We start from the raw sequence: 17,880 nt of genomic DNA, 5'->3' as shown, positions 1-17,880 counted from the left end.
AATGTGGGGGGAAATAGATTAAGATGAAAGCCAGTGCCTGCAAAGTAGTATGTGGAACAATCTCTTTAGTACAGCATTGGCATTGTACATGTGAATTTTCTTTCCAAAAATTATTTTACAACATGGTAATAGTGTCGCGTCCATCATGAGGTGAATGTAACCAGTTTTGTAACATTTCAATAGTTACAGATATTTGACAAACTGATAATGCATTAATATAGTTTTATTTGACCTTTAATGTTTGAGATTTCACAATTAAGCTATTTTAGGCAACAAGTTTATTTGTTTAATTGTTATGCATTATGCTAAGTTTTACAAATCATGATAAAGGATCCTCTTAAGTAGCTCTGACGGTTTTATCAGAGGAGACATATGGCCTACAAATACCAAAGGAAATCCTTTGAAAGCATCTGCAAATTGCCTCTCAAGTGACCTTGTTTTGCTGTTAATACATTTTCATAAGTAATTACGCAGATCACATTTAGACTCAATAATTTCATAATGTTTATTTTAATTAGAGCTGTATTGTAGAGCTACAGTTTTACTATTTTATTAGCCACAGGCATGCCAATAAATACCAAGCTAAAATAAAGCCTAAATTAAACTAAGTAGTACTTGACTTTTGTTTACTATTAACATATTAAGTTATTGAAAAATCTCCTGTCTATTGCTACATTTCCCATATACCGTTTGTGTCTTTTGATTCCTGTGTTCCCAAAAGATTATAAGCTAACAGAAAAATTATTAAAATTATTAATTTAAAATAATTTATTTCAATTATTGAAATAATGTATTAAAATGAGACAATATAGTTGCAATAAATTAGAAATTCTGAAAGATATGAGTACAGGATCCTTAACTTTGAACCATGTATTCTCCATGCGGGGGGGAGGAGTATCCAGAATGGGTTGACCTTATCCTCTCGTGATTGGATTGAGTCAGATAAGCTCTTTGGGCAACGCCCCCTAGCACCAGGAATCCCCAGTTTTTCTGACTCAAATCGATCGTGAAAGGTTGCTCATTCTGGATCTCCAGCAATTTACTAGGATCTAAGGGAAATTCAGTTGGACCTGTCGAGCTTTGCCTCCCTGCTCTGCGCACAACCTCCTCCTGCAGGATTGGGACTGCCATTAGCCCCTGGGGCGGCACGCTGCCCTGGCCACTGAGCACATCTGAAGACACTCAGTGAGGACCTTGGCCGGGCAGCAGGAGGACGGGCAAAAGCCTCTAGCAGGCAGCCCTAACTGCTGACGCTTGTAAGTCGCTGGAGCGTTCCGTTGCTCCTCTCGGGTTGAGCGTCGAACCGGGGCTTCCAAATGCCCCGGAGCGCCCGTGCTGCCTCCACGTGGCCAGAGGATCGTGAGGAAGCCGAAGAAGCCATTCCTGGCCACAGTGGCATCAGAGAAGAGGCAGGAGGAAGAGAATCCAGCTGAGAGTGCGTGCGGCAAGCTCCCTGGAGCACAAGCCACTCTTCAGGCACTTTTAAATTTCGTGCCCCTTTGCAAGCCGGTCGGCGCCATTTTGAAGCCGGGAGGACCCACGTGGTGCCCAGCAGCTACCAGGAAGGAGAATCCCAGGCAGCTGCAAGCATGGACTGCAGCCCCACCGGAGGGGCAGAAGAGCAAGCATCCAGGTCAGTGGCTTCTCCAGAGACTGCCCGAGGAGGGGGGGGGAGGAAAGGCTAAATGCAAAACCAAGCACCTTTCCCCCAGGGCAGATCCAGAGGAAGGGGGGGTCACAAGCCCTCCAAGCCCTCTAAGTACGAGCGGAGGAGGCATAAGGCTTTAGAGAGGCTCTGCAAGAAGGCTGCTAGCCATCAGGCCACCCCAGGCAAAGAGGGAGAAAATCCAGGCACTCCCTTGTCCAGTGGAGGCTCAGTGGAAAATCCAGCCCTGCCAGCAAGGATCCCTATAGACACCTCAGGACTTTGGGGCTCTACTCAGGGGTGGCAATCCCCTACCACCCCTACTGTGGGGGCAGCCTTGCCTACTGGATTTCCCCTCTTGGGCAGTCCTCCTGCTCAGAGGGGCATCAGCCCCAGCCAAGCACCTCCCACAGGGGCTCCCAACTTCCAGGAGTTAATGATGCAGGCTTTTCAGCAATGCATGGCAGCAGCATTGCAACAGCCACAGCCTCAGGGGCCCCCCCTCCCACCCACCCCCAGGGCTCTTGAATTCCCAGAAGCCCAGGAGGAAGAGATTCATAGCTCCTCAGATTCATCCCAGGAGGACAGTGACAATGAAAGTGAGGAAGGCGAGATCAGGGAGGGCAAGCTGTCAGAGGATGAAGGCAAGCCTCCTCCTAAACCTACATTCACCGGGTTGTTCCAGCCCTCACTGTTTAAGTCCCTGCTCTTCAAGGCCAAGGCAACAGTCAAGCTAGGCAACAGAGCAGCGGAGGCCACACTTCAACGCCAGGGCTTCTCAGCGGAGAACATCTTCGATGAGCAGGCCATCGAGGCAGACACCGTTCCTACGCCCAAAACCTTCCTCGACCTGGTAAGGCGCCAATGGGCATCTCCTACAACTGGCCCCTCACCCTCCTCTTCAGACAGGGTGTTCTTCAATGTGGACCAAGAGCTGGCTAAGCTACTTACGCAGCCCGCCATAGATGATCCAGTTGTGGCTCTTCATACATTCACCAACATGCCTGGTGAGCCAGAGGATGCCTTGAAGGCGGAGGACAAGAAGGCGGACCTCACCTTGCAGAGGGGTCGTCAAGCAGCAGCCTGGGCTGTGAAAGCATCCACCACAGCCTCCTTCATCATCAGATCATCCTTTCTGTGGCTGTAGGAGCTACAGCAACACACCCCCATAGCAGATGCCCGGTCACATCAGGACATCAACAAGCTGGCAGCGGCCATCCAGTTCTCATCGGATGCCACCTTGGCTGCAGCCAGATTTGCTTCCAGGGCGATCGCATCATCGGTGGCATCACACAGGCTGCTGTGGCTACGACAGTGGCAGGCGGAGGTTCGTCACAAGTGGCGCCTGGCTTCATCCCCCTTCACAGGGGACTCCCTCTTTGCCTCGGCTCTGGACCGGTTCCTGATTGAGAACAAGGACAAGAGGAAGGTCCTGGCCATTGCCCAGAAGAAAGGCAGCTTCAGGACGACTCCATACCCCAGACGCTCCTACTCCCGGGGTCAGGACTCTGGTTCCTTCTTTTGGGGTCAGGACTCCTTTAGGGGGTCAGAGGCAGGGTTCTCTGGAAGCAGGCAGTACCAGGGGGGATTCCCTGCTAGGCAGAGGTACCCAGACAGACAGCAGAGAGGCAGGCAGCAGAAGCGGCCCTTTCGAGGGGGTGGAGGAGGCGGAGGGGGGTGCTCCTTCCGCAAAAATTAAAGCTAGGCCCAGCGTTCTCCCCATTGGGGGGTGCTTAGCACACTTCGCTGACCACTGGGACCTCACCTCCTCTGACAGATGGGTGCAGAAGACCATCAGGCATGGCCTTTCACTCGAATTTCTTTTCAGTCCCCCGAGCTTCTTCCGGATATGTCCGGTTTCTAAGAACCCGACCCAGAGGTTGCTGATGCAGGAAGCCATCCAACACCTGTTGGAGATAAGGGCGATCCAGCCGGTGCCTCCAGAGCAACAGGGTCAGGGGCACTACTCCATTCTGTTTGTCATTCCCAAGGCCTCTGGTGGCTGCAGAGTGATCCTTGACCTGAAACGCCTAAACCGTTCCATTCGCTATAGGAGGTTCAAGATGCACTCCCTGCACTCTATCTTGGAGGGGGTTAGACAGGGAGACTTTCTCACTTGCATAGACCTCACTGAGGCCTATCTGCACATTCCCATTGCCCAGGATCACCGCAGGTATCTCAGATTCTGCTACATGGGACACCACTATCAGTACCGGGCCCTCCCCTTCAGGCTGTCTTCGGCCCCGAGAGTATTCACGAAGGTAATGGCAGCGCTGGCAGCGCACCTGAGACAGGTCCCGGTGCGCATCCAATGTTACCTGGATGACCTGCTTCTGCTGTCATCTTCCTTTAGGGGCGCCCTGCGAGACCTAGACGTCACTATGACAGTCCTGAGGGACCACGGGTTTACGGTGAACCTAGCCAAGAGTCACCTCCATCCCTCTACTAGTCTGATTCACCTAGGAGCCAGAATAGACACTCAGGCGGGCATGGTCTTCCTGTCGCCTGACAGACAGATAGCGCTTAGACAGCTAGCCTCCTCGATAGCCAGGAAGTGCAAGGTGTCCTTAGCCACTGTCTAAACTACTAGGCACCATGGTCTCCGCCATTGGCATCATTCCATGATCTCCAATGGTTCCTCTTGCCGTTCCAGCAAAGGTGCACGAGCTGTTCACAGACCAAGGTACTTCTCCCAGTAGAGGTCTCCCGCTCCCTGACTTGGTGGATGTCCCCAGCAATCACAAAGGGCCAAACCACCTGGACACCAGACCATTTGACGGTAACGACGGACGCCAGTCTGAGCGGGTGGGGTGCCCATCTGCTGGGTCAGATGGCGCAAGGACAGTGGACTCAGGCAGAAGGGACTCACAACATAAACTGGTTGGAACTCAGGGCGGTCCACCTGGCCCTGTTACGGTTCCAGAACTCGGTCAGGGGTCAGCACATATTAGTCCTCACAGACAATATCACCACCAAGGCCCACATAAACAGGCGGGGGGGGGACCAGATCAAGGGCCCTCATGAAGGAGGCCAAACGTCTGGGTCAGTGGGCCGAAAGGAACCTCCGGTCTTTGAGGGCAGAACACATAGCGGGGGTGGACAACACCAGGGCTGACTGGCTCAGCCGGGCCGAGGTGGACAACTCAGTGGATGCTGCAGCCTGCGATATTCAAGGAGGTGGCCAAGCACTTCGGGAGCCCGGAGGTTGATCTGTTCGCCACTCCCCTCAACACTCAGCTCCCGAGGTTTTTCTCCAGGTACCGGACACGGGGGGCGGAAGGGAGGGACGCTCTGAGGAGCTCATGGCCCAGGGGTCTTTTGTATGCCTTTCCTCCCTTGCCCCTGATTCCCAGGGTCATATGGAAAAGGGGGCGGAAGTGGTTCTGTTGGCTCCTCATTGGCCCTGGAGGCCTTGGTTTGCAGATCTCCAGTCTCTGTCAGTGGAGAGGCCCTGGAGAATCCCCCAGGAGGGGATATCCCTCAGCCAGGGGTTGCTGGAGCACCCGGATCCTCAATGGCTCCAGTTGACTGCTTGACAATTGAGCGGAGCATCCTGAGGAAAGACCTCTTCTCCCCCAGGGTGATAAGGACTATCCAGGCTGCCCGCAGACCCTCCACGGAGTGCATATATGGCTCCATGTGGCGGGCCTTTGACTCTTGGTGCAACCCCATCCAGGCTACGATACCACAGGTTCTGGACTTCCTCCAGGCGGGCCTGGATAGAGGGTTAGCTCCTAACACAATTAGGAGACAGGTTTCAGCCATCTGATCAGTTCTCCTGTGTGGCAGAAACCAGAGTTTGACGCACCACCCCATGGTCAGGCAATTCCTTAAGGGGGCCTCCAATCTCAGACCACCTACGGTACACAGGTACCCTTCCTGGGACTTACACAGGGTATTGGACGCTCTAACAGGGGCTCCGTTTGAGCTGTTATGAACAGTTTCCCTTAAGTTCCTGACCCTGAAGGTGGCGTTCCTGGTGGCCATCACCTCCGCCAGGCGGATATCCGAACTGCAAGCACTGTCCACCAGGGAGGATCTCTGTGTCTTCCACCAAGACAGGGTGACGTTATGGCTGGATCCGTCCTTCATCCCCAAGGTGTGCTCCTGCTTCCATCGAGCCCAGGAACTGATTTTGCCCAACTTCTGTCCGGACCCTTCTCACCTGTTGGAGAGAAAGTGGCACACTCTGGACGTAAGGAGGGCTCTGAGGATTTACCTCAGGAGAACCAGGCCAAACAGGAAATCCGAAGCCCTGTTTGTCTCCTTCCAACCAGGATCCCTGGGTAACAAGGTAACTTCCATCACTATTGGCAGGTGGTTGCAAACCTGCATTGCCACTGCGTACCAATCGCAGGGTTTACAGACACCAAATCATATCACAGCCCACTCCACGCGTTGTGCAGCCACATCCATGGCCTGGGCCACACAAGCATCCCTGGCCGAAATCTGCAGGGCAGCCATGTGGGCTTCCCCCTCTCCCTATGTTAGGAACTATAAGTTGGACTCCTTTGCCTCGGCAGAAGCCTCGTTCGGCCGCAGGGTGTTGCAGGCGGTTCACAGGGTGGGCCCCACACCTCAACAGGCCTGAGTGGGGGACACGGGGCCTCAGGGGTCTCCCTCCCTAGGGACGTGCAGGCTTTGGTACGTCCCATTCTGGATACTCCTCCCCCCTCACTATGGAGAAAGGGCGTTGGTACTTACCTGATACACCTCTTCTCATAGTGGGGGGAGGAGTATCCAGTCCCTCCCTGACTATGTTTGTACAACTAAGTGTTATGTTCATTGTTTATGTAGTTATATAAATATTGATGTTGAAGACAATAAAAGCTAAAAACTGAATCAAGAGTCTGGAGTGAATGATGCAACGAGTCTGATAGAGCTCTTCATCATTAAAACTGGGGATTCCTGGTGCCAGGGGGCGTTGCCCAAAGAGCTTATCTGACTCAATCTAATCACGAGAGGATAAGGTCAACCCATTCTGGATACTCCTCCCCCCACTATGAGAAGAGGCGTATTAGGTAAGTACCAACGCCCTTTTTATAGATTAAAAATATTGACTTAAAAATGCAAACCTCATAAAGAAGTATTCTGGGAAGAAATGTGATTCAATTTTTATGTTTGAATATAGTAGACATAAATATTTTGGTAGATTGCTTGCATTTTTTTCTATTGGATTTCATTTTAATGAGGAGAACATTTTAGTAACCAATTTACACATTTGATATGTAGCAATTTGTCCCAAATATTTGTGACAAATTTGAAGAAAAAGCCATACAGTGTTCAATTTTCCAAAATGTTTTAGGAATATAATTACATTTTGTTGATCATAGAAATTTTTTGACATCTTTACATATCAAAGAATACATATCAAAAAAGTATACTAGTTAAGAAGTAAAAGGAGTTCTATTTTGTTTGTATTTTTTAATAGAGGCACATTTAGAAAATAATATTGTTGATAAAGTTGAAAATTTGTGCTTAGCTTAAAAAAGCAGTTTGGATAATGTTGAATTAACTGCATGTGCTTTTGATAATTTTGTGTCTGCATTTATTTAATTTTCAAACTATGCATTCATTTTATTCTACTGTCAATTTTTAGTATTTAGAACTTACTATTTTTAATACGTTCTCTTTCAGGATAACATTTTGCCATATCCCTTTCCAGAGTAAATGGTTGTATGTGGGTACCGAAAGAGGAAATATACACATTGTCAATGTGGAGTCTTTCACTCTCTCAGGCTACGTCATCATGTGGAATAAAGCCATTGAACTGTGAGTATGGGTGAAAAAAATGGATATAGTCCATTTGGACCCTGTTCTTTAAAAAATACAAATAATTTAATTATACTTTTAATTTTTCCTGTGCTTTGATGCTTTGACTATTGCTGTCCAGGAGGTATAGGCATTGCATAAAATAATAATAATAATAATAATAATAATAATAATAATAATAATAATAATATTCTATTCTGAGAAAATATTGTTGCTAAAATAACAACTATTCCAATATTATTTTAAGTGGATATATGCATAAAACTGTACTCTATTCCTTTACTCATTTATAATTAATTATAGACCCATGAATATAAACTGTTCTCTTCTAGTAGTCCCAGCAACATTTCATTTTACCTGTAAAAAAGGTGACTAAATATTGAATGAGATACATAATAGGAAAGTGGGCTATATAGAAAAGTGGGATTTTGAATAATGTGGAGATCCATATTCGGCATAATGCTTCTGTCCAAATTTCCAGCATGTTCACCTGATTTACCCACCTCATCCTCATAACAGGGATGCAGAAAATATCTGCTAATAAAAAGTTAGTAAATAATGAAAAAAGTAGTTACATTTATTTATTGAATAAGTGGCTGTTAAATAATTTTAAGGTTATGCTCTTTTAAGTGGAAATTTTAAAAAATTACAATTAAAAACTAATACAAACCTACAAAAGAAAATATGCAAAGTATAGAAAAGAAAGAAAATGAAAACGAGTTCATTTCTTCCTTATTTTCATTTTCTTATCTATACTTTTTAAATTTTCTTTTAAAAGGCTCCACTGTTAAAATTGGAGCCAATGATCACAGCAGAATGTAGAGCTGGCAAGTAGACCTGCATGCAACAGGTTTCCATGTACTGGTGATTCTTACAGCTGGTTAAGGTTTTTATGTGCCAGTGGACTTTGTGGCCTGTGCTGGGCCTCCTAGAGATTTTGTCCACCTTCTGAGATATTCCTGCATGCTTTACCTCAGATTTTGTCTGCTTAATGACCATGAAACAAGGCGTGTCGAATGTGTGAAATCTAGCTCAATGACCACTTTGCTAGGACTATGTATTTGAAGGGACTAAAGATCAAAATTATTAAAAGGAAAGAATATGATTTGGTTTATTTAATCAAGGTTAAAATAGATATGTTAATCTGCGATGATGTTTAATAGAGTTTTGCTGAACAGGATTGAATGACAAGATTTTAAGGATTTGTTTATAGATAAGATATGAGATATGGGAAAAAGAGAGAAGGTGATAAGTTACTAAAACATGCTATACTTGTGATGAAGAGGAAAGTTATTTGTTCATATATTTCTTTTTCTTATGTTTCTTTTCATTTAAGCTTTTTAAATTTTATTTATTTGTATAAACCACACTTTTATTTAGGGCACTGGACTTGAAAGCAATATAACATTGATTGCAAATCTGTAGTTCAGTTGAACAACATACGCCACCCAGAGTTGTTTCAATACAAGATGAGCAGCAATAAATTTAATAGATAAATAAATAAAAAATAAAATAAATAAAAATTGACCAGATCAAAGGATTTAAAATATTCAACCAAGTGAAAATATAATAGCTGTAAGCACTTGGGCAGATTAAAAAAAAATACTACTTAGAGCAGACCTGGGCATTTTATGCCCCCCGGCCACATCCGGCCCTGTCCAGCCCATGTAGGTTCAATCAGAAATTAGAAATCAAATGTAAATAAGGAACTGTAGAGTGTAGGAGAAGATGCTGAGTTGAGTCCGGCTTTGCACAGTCGCTGTGCTCTCCCCTTGCCTGGAGCGGCCTGAGGAAGTGGTGGCGTCATTGCATGATGGGCTATCCACTGCCACCTGAGTCAAAGCGCGGTCTTATAGGTGAGTGGATGGAATGCAGCTGGGAGCTAGCAAATGGGTAGCAGCGGCAGCAGAGTGGTGGCCATGGTCTCCAACAGAGTGGAAAGAATTAGTGCCCCATGACCACCCCAGGATGGGGAAAAGTTGCCTGTTCCTTCTTTAGGACTCTAAGATATGACTAGCACTTTGACTTGGGCTCATGAATGAAAAGTCAGCCTGTTTAATAATGACATTGGAGTTTACACTATAAATGATGTAATATTCTATATATCTATTTTTGCTTCTTAAAAATATTGTTTACATTTTTAGGTCATCCAAGTCTCATCCAGGACCTGTTGTACATATTAGTGACAATCCAATGGATGAAGGCAAGGTATGTTTAAAAAAAACACTAAACCAAAAACATTAAACCAAACCTAAATTATATTGAAGAAGATTGTGCTTTAGCACTAAAGTATGACATGTGCTTTATTGGGTGGCCCAGGAATCACTTTACATATATCAAGCATTAGAACAATGTATTTTTTGCAATTATATCCCCAATGGCTATTTAAAAGCTTGTCTACTGACTATTCATAATTATAATTTTGACATGTTATGCTTCTAAAACAAATAAATGAAAACTTTAGTAAATGCTCATATGTTTACTTTAGAATGTGTTTGTATTATTGCAAGCAATTACCAAAACGTGGTTAATTTTTAAAACATTAAATTATTTTTATTACTTTAATACATCAAAAAATCCAAATATAGCATATAGCAAAAACACAAGAAAACAAAAACATGCTGTAATGCATATAACTACTGTAGTTATGAAACACCGTACAGGTAGACCTCAACTTGCAACAGTTTACTTAATGACCGTTTGAAGTTACAACAGCACTGAGAAAAGTGACTTATGACCATTTTTCACAATTAGAATCATTGCAGCATCCCCGTGGTCACGTAATTTACATTTGGATGCTTGACAGCTGACTCACATTTATGATGGTTGCAGTGTCCTAGGGTCATGTGATCACTTTCTGCAATCTTCTGACATGCAAAGTCAACGGGAAACCAGATTCATTTAACAACCGTGTTGCTAATTTAACAATTACAGTGATTCACTTAACATAAAATGTGGCAAAACCCACTTAACAAATTTCTCACTTAACAACATAAATTTTGGGCTCAATTATGATTAGAAATTGACGACTACCTGTATTACATTCTGGATCACACAGACTATAAATCCATGGATATTCATAAAATGATAAATTCAAATGAATCAATGAACATTGATATGATATAAATATCTTGCTCTTTTCCAAACTATATTTACAAAGTAATGAAATTAAATAATGAAAATTGGGCAACAGTGGATTAAATTGATGGTATGTACATAAATGGTCCCACCTCTCACCAACCATTGCCTACTTTGAACATAGTGAAATTGACAGCCAACCTTTATAAAATTCTTGGGTGAACTGGTGAGAAAATCTGTTGTTGTGTACCCTCAAGTCATTCACTCTCAATAACCACAGAGATCAGATTTTTCAGCATGTTGTTGAATTAGTCTCTTCTAAAGAATGTCTTTAAAACATTTAACTATTGATACTGATAGGGGTTTTCAGTACTTTATTTCAAAGTTTGTAAATAAAAAGCATCTACCTTGACAACATTCTTTATCTACTAAAACACTATTTAGAATATTCCAAAATATAGTTTAATAATAATAATTGTTAATAATCAGTTTCTGATATTGCTAAGGCATTTAGATCAAATTGTAAAATCAGCATGTTTTACTTGAATATACTCCCATTCTGTTTTAGATAATGCAGATTCTTTCTAAAGTAATGTAAATAATGCATGCCAATGATAAGACTGAAGGTCAAGAAAAGTAATCCATTTCATCATATAATAGCCATAATTGGGATGAATAAAATCTAGGTGAAGCATAGGTTATGCTTCACATTTAAAATATTTTAAATAATTTATCAGTTTGCTTGATATACTCTGAAAGTACAACAATGGATATTTTTCTAACAGTGGTGGGTTCTGGATCCCGTTGCAACCAGTACGGTGCAATGGGGCCTGGCGTCTCCCACATGCATGCATGCACATGCACGCAGCAAGCACGTGCGTGCGCATGCATCCTTACCTCCACGAAGCCTCTGTGACACTCCAGCTGCTCGGTGGAGCATCACACAGGCACTGTACACTCCATGCATGGAAGCACCAAAGAGCTCAAATACAGGTGAGCGCGGGCTTTCAGGTGGGGCCTCCGGAGCACCGGATTACTGTAACGCTCTCTACATGGGGCTGCCCTTGAAGAGCACCCAGAGGCTTCAACTGGTCCAGAATGCGGCTGTGCGGGTTATCATGGTGGCACCTAGGTACTCCCATGTTGCACCCCTTTTAGGCAGCCTGCACTGGTTGCCGGTTGTCTTCCGGGTGCGATTCAAGGTACTAATTATTACCTTTAAAGCGCTCCATGGCTTAGGCCCAGGGTACCTGCGAGACCACCTACTGCCACCAGTAGCCTCCCACCGTCCAGTGTGATCCAACAGATTTCGCCTCCTCAGGATGCCGTCGGCCAGACAGTGTCAGCTAGCGACCCCCAGGGGGAGAGCCTTCTCTGTGGGAGCGCCTTCCCTCTGGAATGAGCTGCCCCCGGAGCTTCGTATAACCCCGACCTCGGGTCCTTCCGACGCACCCTAAAAAGTTGGCTTTTCCAGCAAGCCAGCCTGGCCTGAACAAAACAATATAAATTATTGATTATTGTTAATTTTAATTGATTTTTTAAAAATGTTATTGTTAATCTTAATTGGGTTTGTTTTGGATATTCTATTTAATTTTTAACTTTTGTAATATGTGTTTTTTTAATGTTGTCCTTGGGAGAAGGGCGGCATATAAATCCAATAAACCAAACCAAACCAATATCTGATTTTAGATTTTAAAAATTGATCTTCTATGTATTTATGACCAACTCATGCAATGCCATTAAACCATTTTGAGAAGCAAGAACATCAGATTGAGTACCTCAAATTCCAAAATGATATTGGTTAGTCCAAGGAACATGTCTAAGCTTTTCTGTGCTCTTCATAAGTAGTTTTTTTTTAAACTTCATCATGGTCCTCTTTGAATTTTTTAAAATATTCTTAGAATAATTTAAAAAAAACTGTTTATTTCTGAAATCCTATTACATGTGGGGAAGAGAAGAAACCACATTAAATTAATCCATATTTATTTATTTATCTCAATAAAAATGTAGTACATACTAAAATCTATCAGTGGAAATACTGAAGCTGATTTGAAGTACTAGCAAAAAACCATTCTATCTAAAACTAAACGTATATACTTTTCTTTGGTCATATGCAATAACAGCCTTTGCAGCTAATCGGCAAAGGCTTCTCCTTTCCCAGTCAAATGGAGATAAACTAGGGACAAAACAGGACCATCCTTTGGGGAACTACTAACTGCATCATCTCCAGATAATGTAGCCTGATGAAATGTTTGCTTCTAGGTAAGATTGAAGAACCCAGGCACCATTGTTATGAGATGAATGGAGGGAAATGCAGCTTTCTTTTATATTTAGTTTTTCTTAAATGAATTATTGTATTTGAAATCTTTTTCCTTGTCATGTTTGTTTGCTTACTTTAGAAGTGAGTAATTTAGCACTATATTGTACATTTTGAATCAGATACAAAATTGTAGGTTGATTTACTTTCTAAAAGAAGAAAAAGAGAATGCAGAAAAGTACAGAGGAATAATTTATTTTTCCAAATCAGTTTCTAGTATTTTTCAGCTCAGCTTCCACTTGAGGCAATAAAGAAATAAGCATGCCACATAAATCAGTGCAGTAGGTTTAGTATCTCTCTCTATATGTAGATATCAGTTTGTCTGTCTCTCTACCTATTTACTTACATCCTTCCATATTAACTGAAAAGGCAGTTATACAAGTTGTACTGAGTTTCAGTTTTTGTCCCCATAGTTTGCAAAAAGAGAAAATGTTACCTACCATAAGTTACAAAAGAGCTAAATAACTGCATGGGGGAAAAAGTAATATAGTGCTGGGGGATTTTTCCTAGCATTTTTTAAAAAAAATGGTGGGAAGATAATGATTCAGTTCACATTTTAGAAACTGACTTAGATAAAACTAAAATTATTATGTCATGGGGAGATGGATTAGATCTAAAAAAAGAAGGAAGGAAGATAAAACAGACACTGACATATTTTCTGCTGAATCATTGTTATGTAGAGAGTTTCTTAAGTCATATGGTATATTCTTAAAATAGTCTTCAAAATCTGAACACCATTTTTGTATCCTCCATTAAGTTCAAGAAATTGTAGAAGTATTGGCATATTTGCTAACAAAGCACTCACTCCTAAACCTTGAAGCACTTCAAAAAGTTGCCATGATTGATGACATCAAAACAGCTTAATAAGGGCTAGGATGTATACATGACTACAGTGGTGAAATTCAATTTTTTTACTACCAGTTCTGTGGGTGTGGCTTGGTGGGCGTGGCAGGGGAAGGATACTACAAAATCCCCATTCCCTCCCCACTCCTAGGGGAAGGATATTGCAAAATCTCCATTCCCTCCCCATTCTGGGGCCAGCCAGAGGCGGTATTTGCCGGTTCTCCGAACTACTCAAAATTTCCACTACCAGTTCTCCAGAATCTGTCAGAACATGCTGAATTTCACCCCTGCATAACTACCATCCCAGACCAATCTGAAGTTATCTAAAAATGTATTTGGTGCTGTCTCAGTGTTATATCCTGCTCTGAAAGCAAATTGGAATTACTCAGGATAATCCATTTATTCAGGGCCCTCTGTAGTTGTACTCTTTTCAACAGCCTTCCCCCAAAAGGAGGCCAGAAAAAAATTGTCCTTGGAAGGTTTTTTGAGAAGGGAAAGGACCAAAGACCATGTAAGAATGAATTTACAATAATACAATACAATAGCAGAATTGGAAGGGACCTTGGAGATCTTCTAGTCCAACCCCCTGCCTAGGCAGGAAACCCTATATCGTTTCAGACAAATGGCTATCCAACATCATCTTAAAGACTTCCAGTGTTGGGGCATTCACAACTTCTGGAGGCAAGTTGTTCTACTGATTAATTGTTCTAACTGTCAGGAAATTTCTCCTCAGTTCTAAGTTGGGTAAAATGAGGACCCGGATTGTTGTTGGGGGCAATATGCTGACTCTGTAAACCGCTTAGAGAGGGCTGAAAGCCCTATGAAGCGGTATATAAGTATATAAGTCTAACTGATACATATATATATATATATATATATATATATATATATATATATATATATATATATATAGTTATAGTTATAGTTATAGTTATAGTTATAGTTATAGTTATAGTTATAGTTATAGTTATAGTTATAGTTATAGTTGTTATAGTTATAGTTATAGTTATAGTTATAGTTATATAGTTATATATATAGTCTGTGTGTGTATGTGCCTCTGTATCTCCCTCCCTCCCTCTCTCTCTCTGAAAGCTGAGGCTGGGGCAAGGTGAGCTCTCCTTGGGGCTCTTTGCTACTCCTTTTCTTTCCTTTTTTTTGACAACTTTTTGGAAATCTGGGATGGCTGAGGAAAGAGTGGGTGACCCTCCCCATCCTTTTCCTCTCGTAATCATAGCCGGACAGAGAGAGACATAGAGAGACACAGAGAGAAAGGGGAGAGTGGGAGAGAGAGAGATACAGATAGCGGGGAGATCAGAAGGGGGTTGCTCCCAGTTCGGGAGAACCAGTAGTGGCGGGAGGCTCAGTCCATCCACACGGACGCTTCTGCAGATGCACAAAAGAATCATGCGCACATGAACATAGAGACACACATAGAAGGAGAGAGGGGGACATAGAGATACATTGAGACGGTGGAAGGGGGGGAGAGAGATACATAGGGGAAAGAGGGGGAGGGGAGAGAGGTACGCACACGGAGAGATACAGAGAGCAGAGGGAGAGAAAGAGAGATATATAGAGGGGGGGACGAGGAGAGAGAGAGAGAAAGAGAAAGAGGGAGAGAGATGTCAAAAGGGTTTTGTGATTCTGGGTGTTTTTTAACAACCGGTTCTCTGTCTTAATGACCAATTGGGTAATAGCAGTAGACTTATATACCGCTTCATAGGCCTTTATAGGGCGTGTATAGGGTGGTCATGTGACTGGGTGGGAGTGAGTGACATCAAGTTGGCCACGCCCACTCAGGTTTTGTGGTTCCTGGTGTTTTTTGTGGGAAACGGGTCCAAAAGGCTTTTTGAGTTTTTGAGGTTGCAGAACCCTGGACTAAATGATACAATGAGGATCATAAGTGCATAACATCTACTCCTACTTGCTGGCTTCCCATCTTGAGCCACATACATCACCAGCTCTATGAAGGCAGAAAGCCTTAGTGAAGGAGTACACTAAAATTTTGAGAAACCCCCTTCTTTGTGCGCACACTGATCTTCCTCAGCTATCAATTGGCAGGCTTAAATTCAGGAAGCCCTCTCTGGCACTCACTCAACAGCTGTCTAACAACTTTGACATCAATACACCCAGATACAGGCAGTTACATAGATGACTACACAAAAGGTACCAGTTTCAACCTTCTTCCCCAGCATTGGTCAATTCTGAACAGGATCCATACCCAACATGGTTTTTGCCAGGACCCCATTAAATGGGGTGTTGTCTCTATCCCTCAGTGTGACTGTGGTGCTCCTCGACAAAATAGCCATCACATTGTGTCCGAATGTCCATCAAGAGCTTACACCAGCCCAGTGTCTGATTTTTTTTCAACATAGACCACCCTGTCCTTGAATGGCTGGGTGGACTGAACATTAACATTTGAACCACTATGAGTCCATGTATTTGCCATAAACTAAATAAATAAAATTCACGTAGTCCTCTACTTACAAGCACAATTGAACCCAAAATTGTTGCTATATGAGAAATTTGTTAAGTGGGTTTTCCCCATTTTATGACTTTTCTTGCCACATTTGTTAACTGAATCACTGCACTTGTTAAATTAGTAACCCAATTGTTAAGTGAATCTGGTTTTTCCATTGAGAAACCTGCTTGTCAGAAGGTTGCAAAAGATGATTGCATGATCCTTGGACATTGCAACCATCAAAATGTGAATTAGTTGTCAAGCATTTGAATGTAAATCATGTGACTATGGGGATGCTGCAATGATCATAAGTGTGAAAAATGGTCATATGTCATTTTTTTTCAATGCCGTTGTAACTGAATGGTGACTAAGCAAACTGTTGTAAGTTGAGGACTACATTTATAGAATATTTATATGTCTCAGAATATCCAATTATTGGATGTTTCAAACGAATGATATCTCAATTATCATTTGTCTACAATACTTATTGAAATATTAATTTATCTAACATGCAAATGTGATTAAAGTAGTGAATTGTAATTTGGTGAGCCATAAAGTTGCACTGATTATTATGTACTAGAATGACATTAATATAACTTGTAATTTATTACAGCTGTTGATTGGTTTTGAATCAGGAACAGTGGCATTATGGGATCTCAAATGCAAGAAGGCGGAATACAGATACACACATGATGAGGTAAAAAAAAATAAGTCTGGCATGTTTTGAGTCATACTGTAATTTTCTTGACTGTATTGGAGTTTTGCAGAAGAATTATTATTTAGTAAATGTTTACTCATCATTGTTACTTATATTTTTGGGGGAAGAATCTAGATACAGTTATCTAAATAAAGCAGGAAAATATTCAATTTATTGATTGACATAGGAATTTAAAGGTTATTAAAATGGCTTTAAGTGTTGTAGTACCTAAAAGTCTATCTCATATATAAAGGACAGAGTAGATTATATGTTTTAGCCTCCCTTGTATACTTGGATTATGAGATTATTGGGATACCTCATATGGACTCAATGAATAATTTGGGTTTGCCCTCCAAGTGGGAGGGTCAGAACTATTAGACCTATTTTTTCCTGTTATGTAGGATTTTGTGGAGAGCATTAATAAGGAAAATGAGTGTCTTAAAACTTGCAGAAGTTATTTTAACATTTCTTATTGCAATCTTTGAAAGGTGCCAAAAAACTGGGGAATAATAAAAATTGCAACTTTTAAAGAAAGGAGAAAAAAGTAGCTAAAGAATCAGGGATCAATCAGTTTAATATCTATAGAGACAAGAAACTAGTTACTAAACCAGAATAAGTGAGCTTTTAACAGTGTTGCTTTGTCAGATAATTTTCTCTCTTTTTTATGACAGAAAAAGCTAGTTACGTAGTAGAAGTAGTTTACTGACTGATTAGTCTTGCAACATTATGAGCAAAATAAAATATAATACATAATTTGCTTTCAGAATGAAATAGATAGAAGGCGGTACAATGATAAAATATCCATTTAGTAACACAAGGAATTAGTAATCAGATAGATGAATCTCCCTTAAAGGGAACACCAATCTGTTAAATATTTCAGGTTCATAGGAACCCTGATTTAGTTATAAATTTAGCAGTTTTGAATACAATGTGCATATTTGAGCCAAAGAAGAAATATGATTGTAGTTTGGATTGCAGTTGGCTGTTCTTTTCAATAAGGATAGTAAGTATTTAAACTTAATGGGGCATATAATTGAGATTTGAACAATGTATAAGAAATATGTTGAGTA

At 42.1% G+C, this 17,880-nt stretch overlaps 1 protein-coding gene across 4 annotated transcripts in view; it reads left to right on the top strand.

Moving 5' to 3' along the window:
* Nucleotides 1–17,880, top strand: part of STXBP5 (syntaxin binding protein 5) — a 150,668-nt gene that overhangs the window by 64,702 nt on the left and 68,086 nt on the right. For all 4 annotated transcript variants that reach the window (XM_014073881.2, XM_014073880.2, XM_087718318.1 and 1 more), the window contains exons 5-7: nucleotides 7,283–7,417; nucleotides 9,562–9,625; nucleotides 16,727–16,810. In XM_014073881.2, the coding sequence (XP_013929356.1) occupies nucleotides 7,283–7,417; nucleotides 9,562–9,625; nucleotides 16,727–16,810 (283 nt within the window). The remainder of the gene's footprint in view (nucleotides 1–7,282; nucleotides 7,418–9,561; nucleotides 9,626–16,726; nucleotides 16,811–17,880) is intronic.

This window comes from Thamnophis sirtalis, unplaced genomic scaffold (genome assembly GCF_051295495.1).
Source record: "Thamnophis sirtalis isolate CommonGarterSnake01/CBP01778 unplaced genomic scaffold, rThaSir2_p1.2 scaffold_6, whole genome shotgun sequence".
NCBI classification, from domain to species: Eukaryota; Metazoa; Chordata; class Lepidosauria; order Squamata; family Natricidae; genus Thamnophis; species Thamnophis sirtalis.
The sequence above is the reverse complement of the archived record's forward strand: the minus strand, read 5'-3'. Positions and strand labels throughout refer to the sequence as shown.